Source organism: Euprymna scolopes, chromosome 46 (assembly GCF_053919585.1).
Source record: "Euprymna scolopes isolate OS-2025 chromosome 46, ASM5391958v1, whole genome shotgun sequence".
In the NCBI taxonomy this organism is placed as follows: Eukaryota; Metazoa; Mollusca; class Cephalopoda; order Sepiida; family Sepiolidae; genus Euprymna; species Euprymna scolopes.
In genome coordinates, this window is record NC_136527.1 from 19,601,563 (window position 1) to 19,626,562 (window position 25,000).

Genomic DNA, 25,000 nt, shown 5'->3' on the forward strand with positions numbered 1-25,000 from the left:
TTTCTTCATTAACAAACACCAGGCCGGGCCGTTCACAGCCATGAGTGTCTTTCCCTTCCTACCGAGCCACCCTCGGTAAGTCAATCAATTTAATTATCACAATATATATATATATATATATATATATATATATATATATATATATATATATATATAATCGATAAGGTAGAAAATTATTTATTAAAAAAAAATAGAGTTTGTGAAAACGATCGTAATACGCAGGATAGTTCACAAGGGAGGTAATTTTCCGTTTCGATTAAATAAGATAGCCGCAATTTTTCACCTACTATCACAATTAAAGTTGCTTTCTTTTTTTTTAAAATAATTCAGTAATATTCAAGAAAGTCAAATGAAAATAGCATAAAGCAATCAACTGGTAATTTAAAATAAAATTAGCGCTTCTACACTATTGGGACGAAATTTCGGAAATCGTAAAACTGAATTTCACATGAAAACAATTGTATCTACGTCTTCCTCGTATTTTTACGATGATTATATCCAAAAATTACGAAAATTGATAACGTAGAAAATTATTTATTAAAGAAAATAAAAAATACAATTTGATGAAAATAATCGTAAGACAAACGAGAGTTCAAAAGGGAGATAATTTTTCGTTTTGATTTAACCAAGGTGGCGGCAATTTTTTTTCACCTACTAACAGGATTAAATTTATTTTTAATAATACAGTAATATGCAGGTAATTTCGACTGCATAATTTGGAAGCTGCCATTGTAACTTATTAGAATTGACAAAAAAAAATCAGTTGAAACCCTTGTTTTTTGTATCTGAAATTTTCATTTATCGACTACAAAGTCTCGTCCCCATTCTGTAGAAGTGGCGAAATCTTTTTTTAAGGATATATCGTAAAACTGAATTTCACATAAAAACCATAGTATCTACGTATTCCTCGTATTTTTAAGATGATTATATCGAAAAATTACGAAAATTGATAAGGTAGAAAATTATTTATTAAAGAAAATAAAAAATACAATTTGATGAAACACGATCGTAAGTCACGGGAGAGTTCAAAAGGTAGGTAATTTTCCGTTTCGATTAAAACAAGACGGCCGCATTTTTTCACCTGCTAACACCATAAAAGCTTTTTTTAAAAAAAGATAATTCAGTAATATTCAGATAAGATGGGTGGAAAACAGCATAAAGCAACCAACTGGTGATTTAAAATAAAAATAAGCGCTTCTGCACTATTGGGACGAAATTGCGGAAATCGTAAAACTGAATTTCACATGAAAACAATGGCATCTACGTATTCCTCGTATTTTTAAGTTGATTATATCCAAAAATTACGAAAATCGATGAGGTAGAAAATTATTTATTAAATAAAATAAAAAAATAGAATTTGATGAAAAACGATCGTAAGACACAGGAGAGTTAAAAAGGGAGGTAAATTTCCGTTTCGATTTTAACAAGATGGTCGCAATTTTTCACCTACTACCACGAATAAAGTTGCTTTTTTTAATAATTCAGTAAAATTCAGGTGGAAAACAGCATAAAGAAATCAACTGGCGATTTAAACTAAAAATAAGCGCTTCTGCACTATTGGGACGAAATTTCGGAAATCGTAAAACTGAATTTCACATCAAGTCAAAAGGATTAAATAAACAACGCCCACATGCGTGTAATTCACGCATACACGCACCTGCGTCCGCGCACATGTTTGATTAAATTAAGCGTAACAGAATTCTAATTTTAGGATTACAAAAAACACAAAACCAAAGCCGGGTAATACTGCTAGTATACATATAATTCTTACTTCTATAAACGTCTAAAAAGCATACATCGAACCAAAGAGAAAGAAAGAAAATATCAATTTACCACAATGGCGACCGGTGTAATAAATGCCCATGTTGCCATCCAATAAATTCCAGGTTCGAATCCAAGCATCATTTTTATGTCGGAACGGAATCGCTTTAAACCTGAAAATACAAATATTCTTATTATAAATATTCCTAATGTGCGTGTGTGAGTGTTTGTGTGTGTGTGTGTATGTGATAGAGAGAGTGTGTGTTTGTTTGTGTATGTGTGTGTTTGTATGTTTGTGTGTGTGAGTGTGTGTGTGAGTGTTTGTGTGTGTTTGTGTGTTTGTGTGTGTCTGTGTGAGTGTGTGTGTTTGTGTGTATGTGTGTTTGTGTGTGTGTGTCTGTGTGAGTGTGTGTGTGTTTGTGTGTGTGTGAGTGTGTGAGTGTGTGTGAGTTTGTGAGTGTGTGTTTGTGTGTGTGTGTGTGTGTGTGACGCGGTTTATCTCAGCGTACAGGCAACCCACCCAGGCAAGTAAGGTACCGAAATGAAGCTTATGACCATGTTTGGTGTATAAAAAAATAAATAAAAAATAACGATTTACTAAACAACGTTTTATTTACTGGATATTTTTCCGGTACAAGGACTCAAGTTTGCCCAGCTGTATACAAAAAAGGTACCATGCTTAAATAATAGCATAAAAATTTAGAAAATTATTCCGTACTTTAATCTAACAACTAAATAAACAAAAGATACCAGCTGTGAATAAAATAAATGATCGGGTTGGTTTAACTTTACTTCGCCTACAAATAAATAGAAAAAAAGGGTTCTTGACCTTCGGGCGCCAGGATCAAAGTGTAGTATCTATCTGATGCTGCACTTAACTATTTTTCACTTCACTTTTTTTTATTTCGGTTAGTGGAGGAGAAATCCTTTATGATTGATACATTTTTATTTTGTTACTAACCAGAGCGCACCATTGTGGAGAGCTGGTTTCCTCCACGTTAAAAACCGACCTTGTGTCTAACTGATGCGTTCCGCAGCGCTCTCCGGTTAAAAAACAGACGCAAAAAACCTGTAGAAAAATAAATGTCTTTATTCCTTTTTTTCAAAAGAACAGAGGGGTGGTGGGTGACGGTGCCGGTGGACAAGCGAGCGGGTTCTCGACAACTAGTCGCATGTCTCTCCGCCGCTTCTTCTGTCTCTGACAAGCTACTGCCTTGATTTTTTTTTTGTTTTTTTTACATAGGCCAAGAGGCCACTCGAGGATAAGGGTTAAAGAGTGTACAGTAGAGATTGGACAATATAGTAATCGCTAGTGATGGAAATTTGGTAAATTTGCTAACAAGTGGACCGGCTCATCAAGAACTTGTTTACGTTAGACTTGAAGACAGCAATATTGTAGTCAGCTGGAAAGCAGGAAAACGGAAGATAATTCCACAGGCGTGCAGTTCTAAAAAATAAACTTTGTTCATGGAATCTATGTTTAGGTTTAGGCACAGAAATAAAGAGTGGGAGGAATTATTGATAATGTTTTCAGCTAGACGAGTGTGTCTTGTGAAAGTTTGGCGAAGAGGGACCATAGATTGAAGCTCAGTCGAACACTTTCCATGAAAATAACGACACAGCAGAGACAAACTTGCAACATCTCTTCTGTGAGAAAGAGGTTGCAGGGAAGAGAAAAGGACACCCCCAACGAGGCTACGAAGTCTATTTTGAACCCTACCAAGGAAGGATAAGTCCTTTCTAGCAGCTTGTGTCCATATGTGGCAACAGTATTCCATCCTTGGACGTATCTGGCTCTTATATAAATAGAGAATTGCATCAGCAGTGAAATATTTACTGGATCGATAGAAGGATCCCACTATGTTTCCAGCGGCCTTGGCAGCAGATTTGATGTACCTGTTCCATTTAAGATCAGGGGTAAAGGTCAAGCCCATAAGCTTGTCAAAACTCCTGAAGACGAGAGCCATTCATTTCAACTGATGCCAGATGGGGATCAGAACGTTGATGATGTAAAGAGAGAAGCTTGTTTATATCAGAGTAGAGTTTTTTTTTTTTCCGGTGCACCGCCATGTCAATGATTTTATGCTGTGACCCCATCGACGAGTACATCCGGCCTCTGCTGCCGTTGACAGTTCACACCTCCGTTTTCCGCACAATGCACCCTGCGACATAACTCTGCCCTCGTGGAGGGGCAATTAAACAAAAAGAACAAAACAAATAAAAAGATATCGGGCTTCGTCTATTTGTAACTTATTGATTGGAGTGCCCCCTTTTTGGGGTAGTTGCCCCCCCCCCCACGTTAAAAACCGGCTTTATGCCTAACTCTGCCTTTATGGGGAGCCAAGTGAACAAAATAATTTAAAAAAAAAACAAACTTTACTTGGCATTCCCGCTTGTTTTCGGTTCCCTGGAAAACAGTAGGCGATCTAACTACTTAGATTAGCTCAGGGAGGGACCTTACTAACAACGCACTAGGCAATTTTATTTGATCATTTTTCTCTAGGTTGTTTTCCCCACTCCCCAACACGAACTATTTGTTACCAAATTAAGAACTTAAGAATTGAACTTTTTTTCACACACACACACACACACACACACACACACACACACACACACACACACACACACACACACACACACAAAAAAAAAAAAAAAAAAAAAATAATAAACAGAGAGACCCACTGGAAAGCGAGAAAACTTAAAGAAACAGCTCACATGCTCGGACCTACTGAGCAAACCAAGTATAGAGCTGAATGCAATTTGGACACCTCTGATAGAGAGAGAGAAAACCTTGAATAACAACAAAGGTTTTAACATTAACAAAAACCAACTAAGAATTGTCCTAGTGACATATGGCCGAGTGATCCTAGACGTTGTATCAAAGTTTACAGTTACCCAAAGGTGCTGAGTTCAATCCTGAACGAAGGCAGTGAAAAAGTAACATTCAAAACAGAGCAAAGGTGCTGAGTTCAATCCTGAACGAAGGCAGTGAAAAAGTAACATTCAAAACAGAGAATCAGCAACTATGTCCGAGAGCCTAGCTGGAGTCCGAACACGGTACCCCCGTAATAATAAAAAAGGGTTGGTTTCGAGACTCCTAACAAACGGTTCCCCAGTTCGATACAAAACACCTGACGAAGGCCGGAGGGCAAAACGGCCGAAACGTTGTGACACTAACAATAACCAAGATGAGGAAGTCAGTCCGACAATCTCAATCAATGAAAACACCTCATCTCAAAAATACAGACAATTACACACATACACATTTATTTTATTTAAAAAAAAAATGCACACACACACACACGCACAGAGAGAGAGAGAGAGAGAGAGAGAGAGAGAGAGAGAGAGAGAAAAAAATTGTAAATATATGCTTTTTTGCTAAAATGCTGTGGATTCAATGGTTAGTTTAGATTCCACAGAGTGAATGAGGTATTGTGGTAAATGTTGCCAGTCAAGAGTAAAGTCGCCAAAGACTCCAATATTTACTTTAGTTACAAAGACCCTGCAACACTCCCCTCCCCAGATCTTATAGGGCCTTGTGCCTAAATTTGTTTTGTCTTTTGGAGATTTTACTTTTTAAATATTATATTGAAATTTTTTTAATTGTAATTTTTCTTTAAACGAAACAAATTAAATATAAAGATCAAAGGTTAGTATCTGTTCTGATACCACACTTCATTTTTTTTGTTCTCTGTCAGTGGAGGAGAAATCCTTAACCACTGAGATAATTTTTTTAAATTTTTGTTATTTATCTCCACTCTGCCCTCGTGGGTAGGCAAAGTAAATGGGAACTTTAACGACACATTAACCATTGTTATCATTTTGCATTGCCCGATCATAAAATACGCTTAAATATGATATTTTAATTCATGCAGAATTCGTATTTTTTTTAATTATTATATTGTACCCAATATATGGTAGTGATTTCAAAAGTTTTATTACATTTTTATTACATTTGCACCCCAAACAAGGCACATTGCCACTTTGGTGTAGGGGACTACTCTCAGGGACATAAGCTACTGGGGTACTATGTAGGGAGTTGGGCAGTAAGATGTCAGTTCATGTTACACTTGAACTTCTGCATGTCAGTACAGTTAGGAAAGCAGGGAGCCAGAATTGAATTCCAAAGTCTAGCGGTTCTGGGGAAGAAACTACTGGGGTATAAAGCTCTCTTACATCTAGGGATCTCTATTGTGAAGGGGTGGGATTTAGCTGCTTGTCGGGTTTGTCGAGGGTATTTAAGTCCAGGGGGCACAAGTGTTTGCAGTTCGTCAGAGCATTCACTGTTAAAGTACTTGTAGAACAGGCAGAGGGATGCAAGATTTCGTCGATGGAACAGAGGCTGAAGCTTAGATGACAGTTCAAGACCTATCAGGTTGGCGACTCTCGTTTGAACCTTGTCTAGGAGCGAGAGACTAGTAGCAGATGCACCAGCCCAAATATGACAACAATACTCCATACATGGGCGAATGGTGGCCTTATAGAGGTACAGGATACTTTCGGGCGTTAGTAGCTTTTCTAGCACGGTAGAACCATGAATTTACTCACCGTATATCCAACTGACCGCAATCAATTCGCACAGACAGACAATCATCAAGCCATAACTGCCGCTAAAGGAGTCCATTAAGGTCAGCACGTACATTCCTCCCTATAATAGAAAAATAAAGAAAGAGGCGTTTATATATAGGGAGTACCAATAAAATTTATACACTCTTTAAATAACCACAAACCCAAAAATGGTGACTGTATCGATTAAAAATATTAGTGAATTCTATGATATGCATATTCTTTGAATGAACTCAAATTTTTCGTTATCACATTTGATGAAAAATGTAGTCCCATTTTGGCAATGCGTCTGACCAATGATGCTTTTGAACCCGCGGCCAGGACTGCGATGTCATCAGCAGCAGCCTGGGCATAAATATTCCTATTTTTAAACTCCTTTAAAAGAGGATTCAGCATACAGTTCCATAGTAAAGGTGATAAAATCCCACTTTGGGGGTTTCATTTAACTACTTCCCTTTTAACAGTTGCCCTCAGTAGTTCTACTTGAACTGTTCTGTGCCTCACCATATACTCAATCCATCGGATGAGTACTGGTGGCACATTGAGTTCTCGTAACGACTTGAACATACTACTGAAGGGTATGTTTTCAAAAGCTCCAACGATATCTAAAAAGACACCGAGTGCCATCTTCTTTTTTGTTAGTTTACGCTCTATACAGATCACGAATTCATGAACCGCAGTCTCGGTAGAGACCCTGGCTCGGAACTACTGTGATTGAATGATAAATATTGCATAAATGTGTGTTTGAGAGCTAATTTTTTTTTGACAATTATTAATAAATATTATAAATTTATATATTAATACAATAGCAATGCCTGGAAAAATCATGGATTATATGGAAAAATGCGCGCATGAAAAGTAATATTCTTAAGATTTTATTAAACCTGGAAAAGTAAAGGACAAGAAATTCACCTGGAAAAGTAAAGAACAAGATATTCTAGTAAAGTAAAAAATAAGAATTTTTTAGACTTAAAATATTGCAGCTAAAAATAAAATTTGAATATTGATGATATAATAAAATTATTAATTTTTATGTAAATTATAAAATTATTAATTCCATCTACTAACTAACTAACTAATGAATTAATTTTATTCAAACAATTTTCACTACATAAATATATGCAAATAATAGGGGGGAAATAAGTTCAATCCAGCGACTGACACCCTTTCTAACTCAACAATAAACAACAACATATGCAAATAATAAATAAAATATTTATCAATATTCAAATTTTATTTTTAGCTGCAAACTTATAAGAAAAGTTTTATACATTAAAATACTATAAACAAACATAGAAACTAATTAGATTGTTTCGCTACGTTTCTACCAACTCATAATCTGCCGTTATTATGATGATTCCCGTCATGGTTAATCACTTGTTCAAATTGTCTGACCAATAAAAAAGTAATATAAACAATGTTCATTCATGAAAATGAAATAGCTTAAAGAGGAAAAAATTTTTTGACAGGCTTCTGGGCTTGACCTTTATTCCTGATCTTAAATGGAATACGTACATCAAATCTGTTGCCAAGGCCGCTGGAAAAATGGTCGGATCCTTCTATCGGTCCAGTAGATATCTCACTGCTGATGCAATTCTCTATCTATATAAGAGCCAGATACGTCCAAGGATGGAATACTGTTGCCACATATGGGCAGGAGCTGCTAGAAAAGACTTGTCCTGCCTTGATAGAGTTCAAAATAGACTTCGTGGCCTCGTAGGAGATGTCCTTTTCTCTTCCCTGCAACCTCTATCTCACAGAAGAGATGTTGCGAGTTTGTCTCTGCTTTATCGTTATTTTCATGGAAAGTGTTCAACTGAGCTTCAATCTATGGTCCCCCCCTCGCCAAACTTTCACAAGAAACACTAGACTAGCTGAAAACATTATCAATAATTTTTCCCACTCTTTATCTGTACCTAAACCTAAACATAGATTCCATGATCAAAGCTTCTTTCTTAGAACTGCACGCCTGTGGAATTGTCTTCCGTTTTTTTGCTTTCCAGCTTTCTATAATATGGTTGTCTTCAAGTCCAACGTGAACAAGTTTCTGATGAGCCGTTCCATTTAAGTTAACAAATTTACTGAACTTCCATTATTATCGATTACTATATTGTCCTTTTGACTACTCTACACTCTTTAACCCTTATCCTTGAGTGGCCTATCGGCCTTGATAAGTGGTGACGCCTATGTATAAAAAAAAAAAAAAAACTATCGGCGATCCAAGTACAATTTTATTGTGAAATATGATTTAAGACGCCTTCAACAATGGTTAGAAATATATCTTGCAGAAATTGTGTGAATTACAGATACTTGGCTCGTAGATAGTTTTTATTCATAGGGAATGTCATCTTTTTGAAAAAGACATTAAGAAGATAGAGCGATATATAATTTATTTCCTTTTTCACCAAACACTCGGCTTTTAATGTATACTAAAGTGAGCGAATATCAAAAAGAGTTCTTTAATCTAGGTTCGAGGCTATTATCGATTAAATATTGATAACTTGATTTGTTTTTTTAATTAATACCTTAGGAAACATAAACACGTTTAGAAATGGGGTATATATCGTGACAGCAAACATTGTGTTTACAGGAAATTTAGGTTTCATGCGAAAAATAAAAATAAAACGGGTCTGGACTTTCAGAATCTCTAAAACTAATTTTAAATGGTCGTGAAATGTACATTAACCTTTGCAAATGTCTTTTCCGTTATAAAATATGAATATAAAATGTTCATTATTCAGAAAATGTGTGTTTAATGTTTTCATTAAATGGACGATAAAAAATGTTGCGACATCATTTTTTGATTGCTTTAAAAAAAAAAATCAATTTACGTGATTTTAAACTAATATTTTCTTTGCCCAAGTTGTGCGTGATTAAAACTAGAACGTTCGAAATTATTTGTTTACGATTATTTTATTTGCATTTAGCTGGAATTGTTTTCAAACAAACAAACAAAAAACGCAAATATGTTTTTCTAATATTCTTTAATTAATTGGAATGTTTATTGAGATGGGCATCATTTATTCATTTATTTATTTCGGACTATTAACCTCATCATTTTTAGTTGTTGTTTCACCACGTTTCGGCCAACTATTTGCCACCTGACGAACGCCATAGGAACAGTTGGTCGAAACGTCATTAAACAACAGCCAAAAGATAAGAATAATAGTCCGCAATAAATAAATAAATAAATAATACTCATCTAATAATGAATTCTAATTAAATCTATATATATGTACCATTCAGTACGGACCATAACAGATCAGATAATAAATAAAACACTAATTTTTTTTTACAAGGTGGTTACCACTTATCAAGGCCCGGAAGCCACTCAGGGATAAGGGTTATTGCAAGTACAGTACGTTAGTGTGGAGATTTAATGGTTTACTTAAGAGGGCGGTTCATTAGGAATTTGTTAACGTTGGACTTGAAGACATCCAAGTTGTAATCAGGTGGGAAGCAGGCAGACGGAACAGAGTTCCACGGGCGTGCAGTTCTAAGAAAGAAGCCTTGTTCATGGAATCTACGTTTTGATTTAAGCACAGATAAAGAGTGGATAAAGACGTTGAATCTCTACGGTTCTAGGTCAGAACTGTCTGAGGATAGCGGTTTCAATTCAATCCTACCCAAAGCCGGCCAGAGGATTACTTGGCCAAAACGTGATGAGACGACAACTATGGAAGGCAGTAATTGCTGAGGATTCAGTTCGGAGATTCAGAGCTCCTATCTGTCGCGGTTACCACCTGACGAAGGCCATAGGAACAGTTGGCCGAAACGTCATTAAACAACAACTAAAAGATAAGAATAATAGTCTGCAATAAATAAATAAATAAATAAATAAAAAAATAATACTCATCTCAATAATGAATTCTAATTAAATCTATATATATAAAAGCGAAAATGTATGTATGTATGTATGTATGTATGTATGTGTCAGGTCATGTCATATGCTACTGGTACCATGTAACCCAGTACTACCTGCCTCATGGTCGGGTCACCGGCGACTAAACTTGTTCCACCACCAGACTTGTTTGGTGAGGAGGGCGGCTAGTCTCCCTGAAGGATTAAAAACAAGACCTTCCAAAGGGCGAATGAACTGTTTTTCTGGGTCAACGGCCAACTAGCACCGTGTATATTTGTGTGTGTGTATATGTGTATTGGGGTGGAAAGGGCTCCCGTAAGCCATGGTGAAGGCAACCTTTCTAGGAGAAGCAAATCTCTGATTTAAAAAACCATAAAGCGGGAGACCAGTACCCGCATTAAGCTGGTCTGCAGTTTAATTTTTTGCTGGCTATCTTGCTCTTGCTTGTTGCTGGATCTCAACATTTTGAACCGAGAGAGAGACTTAGCTGTCGTACAAAGCTAAGACTCTGTAACATCATCTTTGTATAGATACTCCCTCAGGCATTTGGACTCATGGATTTTAAATGTCTGAGGGAGTGGCACTCGTCTGACAAGACGTTGCAATCATCATGTATGTATGTATGTGTGTTCGCTTTTTCTGTATGTCTACAAAAGGCTTTTTTTCAGAGAAGCGGTCGGTCGCTTCACAACTTTTTAAAACTTTTTATATCACATATAAATCGTAATATCTCACAGTTAACAACGAAGCTCGCCTGTCTATTTAATTTGCTCGACTTCGGGAAGATAAATATTCAACATTTGTCGCTCGCCGCATGTGGGTTAGTCTTTTTCCTATAACATCTTGGGAAAATAAAAATAAAAAAAGCGTTCCGCAGTAAATGAAATACTATCCCGCAGTCAAACTTGACCTCATTAAGTCATTAAAACGTGCACCTGCCAAATCCAAGTAATGAAATAAATTCAAACGTGTTTCCGTTAGCATCTCGCGGTGGGGGCAATGGTTAACGTCGCACGTTTTTTTTTTTTGTTTTCATACTTTAATTTACAACTTTGCCTCTACGGTTCGGGTTCGATCCTCATACTTACTTTTTTTAACCCCCCACCCCACCCCGGAGTTTCTACACACACCTCCAAACATCCGGGCAACGCCGTGTACCCCTCGCTAGTAATATATAAAACGATATGCAGAGAGAATGTTTTGAAAGAAAAGAATGTTTGGCTAAAATATTTAATGTAAAAAAAAAAATACTTGATTAATTTACATATTTAAAAAAATATTTATGACTTAACCCAGCGTAATTTGCCTCCTAAAAGGAAATCAAAATCTACTAGTTTTTGGCTAATACGTTTCAACTGCCTTTAAAGATAATATAAAATGTCTTTTTTTTTAAATTAAAGTTAAGAGCGGGGGATCAATTTCTATACAAATTTAACGTAAAATGAGACCTCTTAGCATTTTTTAAAAAGTTTGGTGGCGGGAGAGGGGACAGGAGAGGAAATGAGTTGGGGTGAAGTCACAAGTTCCAAACATTTTTAAAATACGTAGAAACGACTTTTCGTTTAATTTTTTTTTTTTTAGGATTTGCTTTGAAAAGATCTCATTGTTAAATGTTACTTAACTAGTTAATTGTTATTTCCTGATATTTTTAAAACTGTTAACACACACACACACACTTGCACACACACACACACACACACACACACACACACACACACAAATAACTAGGCTAGAGGAGGAGGCAGCAAAGGGAATGAGTGACCTTGTGCCTAATTTTCGTTTTTTTTTTTAAAGATTTGCTTCGAAAAGGTCTCACCGTTAAATATTACTTAACCAGAATTGTTATTTCCTGATATTTTTTAAAGCTATTCACCCCCCCCAAACACACACACAAATATACACTGTGCTATACACAAATAAATAGGCTAGAGGAGGGGCAGAAGAGGAATGAGTGGCCTTGAGCCTAATTTTTTTAATTACTGTTTTATTGTAAACTTTTCAGGGTAAATAAAAAGTATATTACTCAAAGTGTAGTATCTTCGGGCAAGGATCAAAGTGTAGTATCTGGTCTGATGCTCCACTTAAGTTAATTGGTCCTCCGTCAATGTAGGGGAGGCCCTTCATACTGAGACAATTACTATTTTGGGATACTGTAAGAGCGTCCCCTTTTTGCCCTTGTTTTGGGGGATCTGCGTCCCCCACACACATATTAAGAACGACCTTGTGTCACATTTGCTTTCGTGGGGAAGCCAATAAATACCTAAATAAATAGAAAAAAAGGGTGTTGAATATGAGTATCAAAAACTACACGCACACGCACACACGCACACGCGCACACACACACACGCCCCCCCCCACACACACAGATTTATGGGAGCAAAGATTTATCGGTTTATTTATATACTTTTTTTTACCAAGTGCAACATGGAACCCACTCGGAGCTTGACTCAACAACGCCGGAACAGTGAGTTCGTCTTTTACGCATAGCTAAAAGTAAAGTAAAAAAAAACAAAACAAACTAAATGCAAACAAACAAGTTTCTTACCGACGTGACCATTGGAATTCCGAGCAGGAAGCAGATTAAACAGCAAGTAATCGTCACCCATTGTTTGTGATGCCGGAGATACGATGGGAACTCGTCTATGATTGAACTAATGACCGTTTCCATCATGGCAAACTGGGGATAGAAGCAGAAATAAAATTATATATATATATATATATATATATATATATATATATATATATATATATATATATATATATAAAGCATTTTGTGTTTATTATAAACTTTTTACGCAAATATTATGCAAGTATAAATCATGTAGAATATCTGCATGAATATAATTACACGTAATAGTTAATTAAAGATGATCATCCCATAAGAAAACCGAAAAAAAAAAAACTAATAGGGAATTAATTAAAATTAGCTAGATCTTCTGCTAGAGAATGCAATTGCACGACCCATATATAACAAATTTGTATTTTCTTTTTAAATGAATAGAAAAAAGGGTTCTTAATATGAATATCAATGAAAAAAAAAAATTATAGGAGCATAGATAAACGATCCATTTTTTTTTCTGGTCCCCCCCCCCGATTTATCGGAGAGTGACATGTTTTCAGTGGTACGTATTGAGCACTTTTTAAGTAAATACTTAAAGTTTACGCATAAATTTATACTTTCGTATATTAATTTTATGTGAGTAAATGAAGTAGTTATATATATATATATATACATATATATATATATATATATATATATATATATATATATATATATATATATATATATATAATTTAAAGGAGATTAGAACAATAGTCTAAAGAGCTAAGTGTATTTTAATGTAATAGTGAAATTACTAGTTTAATTAAAATACAGGAAATGCTCGTTGTAATTTAGATATATAATAAGCTCGATAGTTAAATGTCCTAGAGCTAATTCAATATTAAGTAATGTGATTTATAATTTAAAAATTTTTAAAAAATTTTAAAATTTAAAAATCAAGTTTTAATTAAATTAAAAATCAGTTTCATAAGAAGGAACAACAACAAAGTCAATTATCTGTACGATCGTTTCGGAAATCCGTGCTTTTTATTTGTGGTATACATGAAGTCACGTAGAACAATTATACATAGTTTTTTTGGTAAGCACGGTCTCCTCATCAGCAAATTTAGGAGGATTTCTATTGAATTTAAAAGACACCAAAAATAAACGATCGTACAGATAATTAAAATTTGATTTTTAAATTTTTAAATTTTTAAAAAATTTTTAAATTATAAATCACATTACTTAATATATATATATATATATATATATATATATATATATATATATATATATATATATATATATATATATTAGCGGAACCTATTATATTATTTTACTAGCAGGACCTGTGGAAATTCCACAGGGGACTCATTCATATGTAATATATTGATGTTGCCATTCTGTAGATGTTCAGTGCAAATGAAGACGCTCTGATATTGTAGCTTTTTTTAAAATGCAAAAGTATTTACTTAAGCTAGCACGGACACCCTGTAAAACCCGGTCGTAAAGTATGATAAAATACGATATTTTAATTCTTGCAGATTTCGTCTACAGGGTGGTCAAAAAGTCAGGTAACATTTTAAAGAAAAACGATATTAGCAATACACGTATATTTAAGTACCATACATTGAAATATAAAATGAAACAAACATGAAATATGTTTATTTTGTTAATTGTCGTCCATTTCTCTCTATCAATCGCTGGAAGCGATTAACCACTGATTGTGTAACACGTGTAATCATGTCAGCTGATATCCGCGCAATCTCCTCTTCAATAAATAACTTTAAAGACGCTATTTTATCAGGATTCTTGCCATAAACGCTATTCTTTACATAGCCCCAAAGCCAGAAATCAGGAGGGGTACTTTATATATTACACTCAAATATTTAAACAAATAATATTAAACGAATAGAGATTATAATGGATCATATTGTTTTTTCTACCTTTAACATGTTACCTGACTTTTTGACCACCCTGCATATTATTATAGAGTTAATGTTCTATTGATTTTTATATATTATAAAGTTGAGATTTCAAAAATAAAATAAAATATATCCATATGACTTGGGTGCATTAACTTGAATCGAAACCGAAATAAAAACTTATGAAAAAGTGAGAGTTATAAAGTTTTAAGGGTGGCAGAAACTTAATGGCACTTATAAGGCTGATGATGATAAAGATGCGGAAACCACCTTTAATTATCTATATATCTATAAAAGTGAACGTGTCTGTCTGTCTGTGTGTCTGTCTGTGTACATTTCCCTACGCAATAACTCTGTCAATTTTTAGTCCATAGACTCGAAATTTGAAATACCGGATACTGAGATTTGGGAAAATCGATGTGACGGGTGTCAGCCAGAAATTTGGCTGTTAAGGGGTCAAATTTCAACGATTTGACCTTTAAGAACTCTACCAAACTCCTCCGACAATTTTGGGTCTAGACACTTGAAATTTTAGATATAGGTTCCTTGAACCTGGATCTAACTTAATAAAGTGATTTGAGCCCGAAACTGTAAATTTTAAGGGGTCATAATAGGGGTCAAATAAAAAAAAAAATTTACTCTTTTTTTTTTTGCTTAGCATACACCTCCAAACACCCGGGCAACGCCGGGCTGAAATGCTAGTATAATATATAACCGTTGCTATGCGGGTAGTGATGTGTAAGGCATAAACACGCACATACTGAGTAGTTGTACATATTCCTCTTCTTCTTTTTGACGATGAGGTAAACGTTGAATATTAAAAGAATATAATACCATCCTGGTTCCACACCTTATGTTGGTAAATAAATATTTATAGTTGAAAATTATTGGAATCTTTGGCATAATTTTTTTTATCGCGTCTCCTACCTAATGGTGTGTTTCACAAGACTGCACTGCCATTGCTTTAAACACAATTCCTAATACACAAATAGATATTTAAACACAGACACACACACACACACACATACACACACACACACACACACATATATATATTGTTTACTATAATAATTATTAAATACCCACAGACACTAGTGTTTCATCCTTTCGGGAATCTTCAGTGCAGGGTGTCATGATTAACACCAGTCGATAGATTTGAACCCGGCGACAGAAGCCATCTCTTTCTTCATTAGTAAGGACCATATCCATTCCGTATATGTATATTGTTTTTTATCCTTCACTGGAAATTTTCAGAGGACCTTTCTCCTATATCAGTCGGATACGAAATGCGAAATCTGGTTAAAATTAATGCCTAAGGTTCAAACGCATACATTGAAATACATCTTAAGGTGTCTGGACTGTTTGTCGTTTTAGTGTGGGGAACTTACCTGACTGTCGAGTCCGAGGGTGAAGATCATAAAAAAGAAGAGAAAACTCCACAAAGACGAGACGGGCATCCGGGCGAGGCCTTCCGGGTAAACAACAAACACAAGACCACTGCCTTAAAAAGAGAAAAAAAAAACAAAAAAACTTTGTAGCGTTTGAGTCATTTTTTTCACATAAGAGTCACCACTTATCAAGGCGCGGAGGCCACTCGAGTATAAGGGCTATTGAATGCACAGTAGTCAATGACCCAATATGGTAGTATTTTTTCTTTTTTTACAAAGTGGTCACCACTTATCAAGGCCAGGAAGCCACTCGGGGATAAGGGTTATTGCATACAGTACGTTAGTATTGGAGATTTGATAAAGTGGCTTACTTAAGGGGGCGGTTCATCAGGAATTTGTTTATGTTGGACTTGAAGACGTCCAAGTTGTAGTCAGGTAGGAAACAGGCAAACAGAAGAGAGTTCTACAGGCGTGCACTTCTAAGAAAGAAGCTTTGTTCATGGAATCTACGTTTTGATTTAAGCACAGATAAAGAGTGGGGAAAATTTTTGAATGTGGTTTCAGCTAGACGGGTGTTTTTCGTGAAAGATTGGCGAGGGGGGAGATCAGAGAATGGAGCTCAGACGAACACTTGCTATGGAAATAACGATAAAACAAGGACATGCTCGAACGTCTCTTTTCTGGGAGAGAGGTTGTGGGGTAGAGAAAAGGGCATCCCCCACTAAACCACGAAGTCTATTTTGTACTCTGTCAAGGCAGGATAGGCTGTTTTTAGCAGCTCCTGCCCAGATGTGGCAGCAGTACTCCATCCTTGGACGTACTTGACTTTTATATAGATAGAGAATTGCATCAGTAGTGAGATATCTTGTGAAGCGGTAGAAGGATCCTACCATTATTCCAGCGACCTTGGCAACTGACTTGATGTACATGTTCCATTTCAGGTCAGGAGTAAAGGTCAAGCCCAGAAGCTTATCAAAACATTGAGTTGTCGTTAGTAATGGAAATTTGGTAAATTTGATTACTTAAGGGGACGATTCATCAAGAATTTGTTTACATTAAACTTGAAAATGACAAAAATTGTAAAGCAGGAAAACGGAACAGAGTTCCACAGGCGTACAGAAAGAAACTTTGTTTGTGAAATTTACATTTAGGTTCAGGCACAGATAAAGACTGGTGGGGAATTATTGATAGCGGTTTCAGCTAGATGAGTGTTTTTTTGTGAAAGTTTGGCGAGGGGGAGAACCATAGATTGGAGCTCATACGAGCACTTGCCATAAAATAATGGTAAAGCAGAGACAGGCTTGCAATGTCTCTTACGTGTCAAGGAAGGGTAAGGTCTTTTTAGCAGCTTCTGCCTCTTATACATATTTAAAAAGGAATCAAATGCTGACAAATAAATTGCAATTCATATCTATATAATTATAAAACTCTAATGACCTTGTAACGAGTGATGTAACCCACTTTCCGGTTTACGACATCTGGTTGCGCATGCGTGCATAAACATTAACCCATAACAACGTAAACAAATAAACTCAAATCGCTTCTTTTGCTGATTTTCACCTGCGCACGGAAATATTAACGTTATTATTTTGAAATTATTATTTAACATGGGAAGAGTGGGGGTGTTTTGCAACTATTCGCTAAAAATGGAAATTCGGTAATTTTGTTAATTTAAGTTGAATGGCTCATCAAGAACTTGTTTATGTTGGACTTGAAGACAACCAGAAAAACAAGGAAACAGAACAGAGTTCCACAGCCGTGCAGTTCTAAGAAAGAAACTTTGTTCATGGAATCTACCTTTAGGTTTAGGCACAGATAAAGAGTGGGGGAAATTATTGATAGTGTTTTCAACTAGACAAATGTTTCTCGTGTAAGTTTGGCGAAGGGGGACCATAGTTTGGAGCTATGACGAGCACTTGCCATGAAAATAACGATAATGGGGGGGGGGAATATAATAAAAATGTTTCGAAAGTAAACCCAAGGTCAAATTTCAGCGCGGTCTTCGCTGGAAAAATGGTGGGATCTTTCTATCGATCCGGTAAATATCTCACTGCTGATGAAATTCTCTATCTATATAAGAGCCAGGTACGTCCAAGGATGGAATACTGTTGCCACATCTGGGCAGGAGCTGCTAGAAAGGACTTAGCCTGCCTTGATAGAGTTCAAAATAGACTTCGTAGCCTCGTAGGAAATGTCCTTTTCTCGTCCCTGCAACCTCTATCTCACAGAAGAGATGTTGCGAGTTTGTCTCTGCTGTGTCGTTATTTTCATGGAAAGTGTTCGACTGAGCTTCAATCTATGGTCCCCCCTCGCCAAACTTTCACAAGAAACACTCGTCTAGCTGTAAACACTATCAATAATTCCCCCCACTCTTTATCTGTGCCTAAACCTAAACGTAGATTCCATGAACAAAGCTTCTCTTAGAACTGCACGCCTGTGGAATTGTCTTCCGTTTTTCTGCTTTCCAGCTGACTACAATATGGTTGTCTTCAAGTCTAACGTAAACAAGTTCTTGATGAGCCGTTCCATATAAGTTAACAAATTTACCGAATTTTCATTACTAATGATTACTATATTTTCCAATTTCTACTGTACGCTCTTTAACCCTTATCCTTGAGTGGCCTCTTGGCCTTGATAATATGGTGATGCCTGTGTAAAAAAAAAAACACATTGTACATAAATAAATAGAAAAAAATTCATATTGAATAATTTTAGGTTGATTATTTAGATCTGTTATTTTAGAATTATTTAATCTAGCAATGTTTCTTTTAATGTATTCCCGGGGAACGCCCAGTTTCTTGTCTTCCTCTCCAGCAAGATAATAGAAACAATTTAATGTAACAATATATTAAGTGTTGAGACATTATACTGAACAAAGATGGCGGCAGTAAATTAAATCAGTGAAGAATCAATGCAGTCATGATTTTGAGTGTTGAATAATTCTTAATAACAAAGATGGCGGCAAAGAATCAATGCAATCACGATTCAGTTGCTTCAAGACAGAGATTGACAGTGAACTTAATTGAATCTGATTGGTTGAGTGTAAGTTATAAGTAAGATCGCCAGTAATTGAAAAAATTTTAACACAATATTTGGTTTGAAAGAAGGAGATAATCCATGTGGATGAATTCTAAGTAGAAAACAGAAAAGTCTACTACGCTATAAGTTGACGTGTTTGGGAAAGGACGTTATGTAGAGGAAATACATCAATGATCTCATACTTAGATCATTCGTTGACATCTATGCTGATGACACGACCATCTATGGCAAAACATCAAAGGCCGTAAATGACAAAGTTCTCTCTAATTCTCTCTCCTCTGATCATGAGCATGTGGTACAATGGGGGAAGAGGTGGCTGGTCACTTTTAATGCATCCAAAACCAAGCTTCTATCTTTACATCATCAACGCTCTGATCCCTATCTGGTATCAATTGAAATGGATGGCTCGCGTCTTTGAAAGGCTCCATGTTTTGACAAGCTTCTGGGCTTGACCTTTACTCCTGATCTGAAATGGAACACATACATCAAATCTGTTGCCAGAGACACTGGGAAAATGGTGGGATCCTTCTACCGCTCCAGAAGATATCTCACTACTGATGCAATTCTCTATCTATATAAAAGCCAAGTATGTCCAAGGATGGAGTACTGCTGCCACATCTGGGCAGGAGCTGCTAAAAACAGCCTATCCTGCCTTGACTGAGTGCAAAATAGACTTCGTGGCTTAGTGGGGGATTTCCTTTTCTCTTCCCTGCAACCTCTCTCCCACAGAAGAGACGTTGCAAGCCTGTCTTTGTTTTATCGCTATTTCCATGGCAGGTGCTCGTCTGAGCTCCAATCCCTCGTCCCCCTTCACCAATCTTTCACGAGAAACACCCGTCTGGCTGAAACTACTGTCAATAATTTTCCCCACTCTTTATCTGTGCCTAAATCCAAACGTAGATTCCATGAGCAAAGCTTCTTTCTTAGAACTGCACGCCAGTGGAACTCTCTGCCGCTTGCCCGTTTCCCACCTGACTACAACTTGGACGTCTTCAAGTCCAACATAAACAAACTCCTGACAAACCGCCCCCTTAGGTAAGACACTCTATCAAAACCCCCAATACTAATGATTACTACAATAATATCTCATTGATTACTGTACACGCAATAACCCTTATCCCTGAGTGGCCTTCGGGCTTTGATAAGTGGTGACCCTCATGTAAAAAAAAAAAGACGTAGTGGATAAGCTGGTAGGGAGCAGAGCACTTACGTTATGTAGAGGAAATAGAAACCACTAATAGCTATAGCTAAAGAAAGATTACCTGAAAGTACTTCTTTCAAACTCCTCAGCTTAACGCTCACAGGGAACATGAGTTGGAACAGATACATTGAGAGCATTGCTAAGGCGAAAATTTTCCGCTTGGATGAGCAGAAAGCGGAAAACTATTACGATATAAGTTGACGTGTTTGGGAAAGGACGTTATGTAGAGGAAATAGAGAGTGACACGTAGCGGATAAACTGGTAGGGAGCAGAGCACTTACCACTTTGAGCGACAGTTTCTACTGGTCGTCCGGTCACGTATGACATGTATCCAAGTACAGAGAAGATGACGAATCCGCCGAACACGCTCGTTCCACAATTGATGATCGACACCATCAGCGCGTCCCTTCAAGACAAAAAAATAGAAAAATAAAAATAAAAATAAAAAGTAAATATATTCAATACAGTTTGAAATCTTATAATAGTATTTCACAAAAAAAATTGTCGTTGGTTCCCCCGACAAAAGGATGTATCACTCTTGTCCGTCCATCCGTTTGTCTGTCTGCACTTTTCTCAGTTTTCTGGAATTTTTAAAAAATTTTGCACAAACATTAAACATGATATGAGTAATTGTGTCTGATAAGCTTTTTTGCTCCGTGTCATTTCTAGTCTATAATGCAATATCCTGACATATTCTTAGTGGAGATCCAAATGTAGTATCTGTTCTGATACTACACTTCATCTTTTCTCTCCTGTGAAGAAGAAATCCTTCTAGACTGAGGTAATTTTTTTAAAATCCCGATACAGACTACCTCTTTTAAGGAGCTTGGGAGGCAAGGAAACAGGGATATCTACCTTGACTTCACTCCTTTAACTTCTATGAGAAAGTTTCTTTTTTCTTGCTTGCTTAACTTAATGTGGAATTTTCTGCTTTCAATATGGAATCGTTAGACCACCCAAACAAGACAGATGATGAGGGAAGGTTTTTTCACGATTTCTCCATTGCTTATGGCCTAACTCAGATTGTTCACGAACCTATGTGAACAACACCGATGGTTAGTATGCAAGTTTTCTAGACCTTTTTCTCACAACTTGTCCTCATCTTTCATTCTGTCTCCACTGGGATCTTCCAACCACTCTGTTGTATCAGAAATGTAATACGTTCACTCCTTTAACTTCTATGAGAAAATTCCTTTTTGGTCCCCCGACAAAAGGAGGCTGCACCTGTAAATTTACCCTTGTCATTTTGTCTGTCCGCACTTTTCTCAATAACTATGCCTTGAATTTTTTTGAAATTTTGCACAAACATTAAACATGATATGAGTAAAAAAGTAACTGAACGGATTTTCTGGGAAAACTCAAGTTGCCCCCCTAGGGGTGCCTTTCGTGTTAAAATGGCTAAAATTGACACTTTTGTGCTTATTAAAAAAAACTGATGCCTTGGATTTTTATAAAACTTTCTGAAAAATTGTAACTAATTGATTTCTATATAATTTTCTTTGTCTATACTTCACGACAACTCTTGGGTGTGCCCCAGGGGCTCTTTTAGGGCTAATAAAAACACTCCATTTTTCGGACTATTTTACCATTTTTCGTTTTTGTTGTTCTCCCGACAAAAATTCACCCTTCTCCGTTTGTCCGTTCGTCTGTCTGCACTTTTCTCAAAAACTATGCCTTGGAATTTTTAAACATTTTGCACAAACATTAAACATGATATGAGTAAAAAAAGTAACTGAACGGATTTTCCAGGAGAACTAGAGGTGTCTTTCGGATTAAAATTGCTAATATATCTAAGCATCTGCTTGACTCTTCCCGGTTTAAAAAGAAACAAGAGAATTTTTCCGGGGAATATTTACGGTTGGCAAGGGAGATAATAAAATCCCAACAAATAATTTCTTCTTAGAAAAAAACAGATTTGTTGACATCTGGTAACATAGCTCAATAATAGAGCATTCAACTACAGATCGAATGATCCTGTGTACAAGCCCGGATGTACCTCACCATTTTATTTTAATTTTTTTCTTATTAATGAGTTCAATTCATAATAAAAGAAGAGGTACCATTTAAAATCGCCGCAAATCATTTCTTTGTTTGCATATTTTAAAACTAAACATTAATCAGAAGTGAGTTTCCAGGGCATTAATTATCAAGACCAAATATCAGCTGACGTGACATTGTAAACAAACACAGACGGTATTTGAAGGACTACATTATTATTATTATTTATTTTATGCATTTTTTGTGTAAATTAGTCCACCAGGCAAATTATTCCTCGCAATATATAATCTATAATATAACCTGTATGTTTAAATGTATGTATGTATGTATGTATGTATGTTTGTGTATTTATGTTTGTTTGTCTGCCTAAAACTTTCGACAGAAGCGACGGATTTTCATGCAATTGGTATCGTTTCGAAGCACAACCCTTCGGTTGACAAATATATCATCAACATATGACATATATAGTCAATAGAGGATTGATTCTATAATAATACATACACAATCTCCATAAATTAAAATATCATTTTTAAACGTATTGTACGACTGGGAAACGCCGGTTAACAGGTCCTGCTAGTATATAATAATCAATAGAGGATTGATTCTATAATAATACAAACGCAATCTGCATAAATTAAAATATCATGTTTAAGCGTATTGTATGACCAGGATACGCCGGTTAACAGGTCCTGCTAGTATATAATAATCAATAGAGGATTGATTCTATAATAATTCATACGCAATCTGCATAAATTAAAATATCAAGTTTAAGCGTATTGTACAACTGGGCAACGCCGGTTAACAAGTCCTGCTAGTATATAATAATCAATAGAGGATTGATTCTATAATGATATATATGCAATCTGCATGAATTACAATATCATGTTTAAGCATATTGTACGACCGGACAACGCCGGTTAACAGGTCCTGCTAGTATATAATAATCAATAGAGGATTGATTCTATAATAATACATATGCAATCTGCATAAATTAAAATATCATGTTTAAGCGTATTGTATGACCGGGCAATGCCGGTTAATAGGTCCTGCTAGTATATAATAATCAATAGAGGATTGATTCTATAATAATACATATGCAATCTGCATAAATTAAAATATCATGTTTAAGCGTATTGTATGACCGGGCAATGCCGATCGTCCAGATAGTTTTTATTTAAGAAAAAACAAACAAACAAACAAAACACACACACACACACACACACACACACACACACACACACACACACACACACACACACACGTTTCCCGGTCATACAATACGCTTAAACATGATATTTAAAGCCAAGGTCGCTGGAAAGATGGTGAGATCCTTCTACCGCTCCAGAAGATATCTCACTACTGATGCAATTCTCTATCTATATAAAAGCCAAGTACGTCAAAGGATGGAATACTGTTGTCATATCTGGGCAGGAGCTGCTAAAAACAGCCTATCCTGCCTTGACAGAGTACAAAATAGACTTCGTGGCTTAGTGGGGGATGCCCTTTTCTCTACCCTTCAACCTCTCTCCCACAGAAGAGACGTTGCGAGCCTATCCTTGTTTTATCGTTATTTCCATGGCAGGTGCTCGTCTGAACTCCAATCTCTGGTCCCCCCTCGCCAATCTTTCATGAAAAACACCCGTCTAGCCGAATCCACTGTGAAAAATTTTCCCCCACTCTTTATCTGTGCCTAAATCAAAACGTGGATTCCATGAGCAAAGGTTCTTTCTTAGAACTGCACGCCTGTGGAACTCTGTTCCGTCTGCCTGCTTCCCACCGGATTACAACTTGGATGTCTTCAAGTCCAATGTTAACAAATTCCTAATGAACCGCCCCCTTAAGTAAACACTTCATCAAATCTCCACACTAACGTAATGTACTTAATGTACTTGCAATAACACTTATCCCTGAGTGGCTTCCGGGCCTTGATAAGTGGTGATCACTGTGTAAAAAAAAAAAACCCCAAAAAACACAAGTATATCGGGCAAATGAGTTTCAGATCAAATTGTTGTCGCTTACCTGTAGCAGTTGTTGTTGAATTTATTATAACTAGACATTGTGATGAGACCCCCAAAGGCCGGCCCAAGGGAGTAAAAGATTTGCGTGGCTGCATCGGCCCACACCTAAAAGAATAAATTAAAAAAATAATGATAATAAACTCGAATCAAAAATATCTGTTTTCGCTCGAGGGTTACGTTTATAGGGTGGAACGATGAAGTTGTCGCCCGAAAGAAAGCAACATTTATTTGCAAAGTTTTATTAAACGAAATCAATTAAGGTAACTTTATTATGTAATCAATGTAGCCGCCTTCAGCCTCAATCATCACGTCGTTAGTGTCCGGAACTGGGAGCATTCCTTTCCAAAAGCGTCGCCAGGAGTTGGGCGGATACTCAGCGGATGGAGGTGATCAGGCTGGCTTTCGTTGTGAGAGGTCATGCTGGTGATGTTCTCGGCACAGGACTAAATGAAGTAGTCCATCGGATCCAGGTAACGGGAGGAGGGGGGGAATTATGTGTGAATTTGCCAACACCATCATCATCGTTGTTGTCCCGTCTACTGCCGAAGTGTGAGTCTCAAACAAACTGTTTTTTTATTTGTTTTTTTTTTTTTTAAAGTCCAAGCGTCTTTAATTCATATCAGTTGGACTGTTTTCCTTTATTCCATCTGCACGTCGATTTATTTGGAAAATTACGTGTGAATTTGTCAACATCATCATC

General features: G+C 36.3%; 1 protein-coding gene across 1 annotated transcript in view; it reads right to left on the bottom strand.

The window, feature by feature from the left end:
- The window catches only part of LOC145270438 (sodium- and chloride-dependent glycine transporter 2-like), a 171,562-nt gene that overhangs the window by 4,682 nt on the left and 141,880 nt on the right, over nt 1-25,000 (bottom strand). Inside the window, exons 8-13 of the mRNA XM_080126080.1 lie at nt 24,302-24,405; nt 20,566-20,690; nt 16,045-16,157; nt 12,735-12,866; nt 6,310-6,409; nt 1,834-1,934 (exon numbers count right to left, since the gene is read on the bottom strand). Of these exons, the coding sequence (XP_079982206.1) occupies nt 1,834-1,934; nt 6,310-6,409; nt 12,735-12,866; nt 16,045-16,157; nt 20,566-20,690; nt 24,302-24,405 (675 nt within the window). The remainder of the gene's footprint in view (nt 1-1,833; nt 1,935-6,309; nt 6,410-12,734; nt 12,867-16,044; nt 16,158-20,565; nt 20,691-24,301; nt 24,406-25,000) is intronic.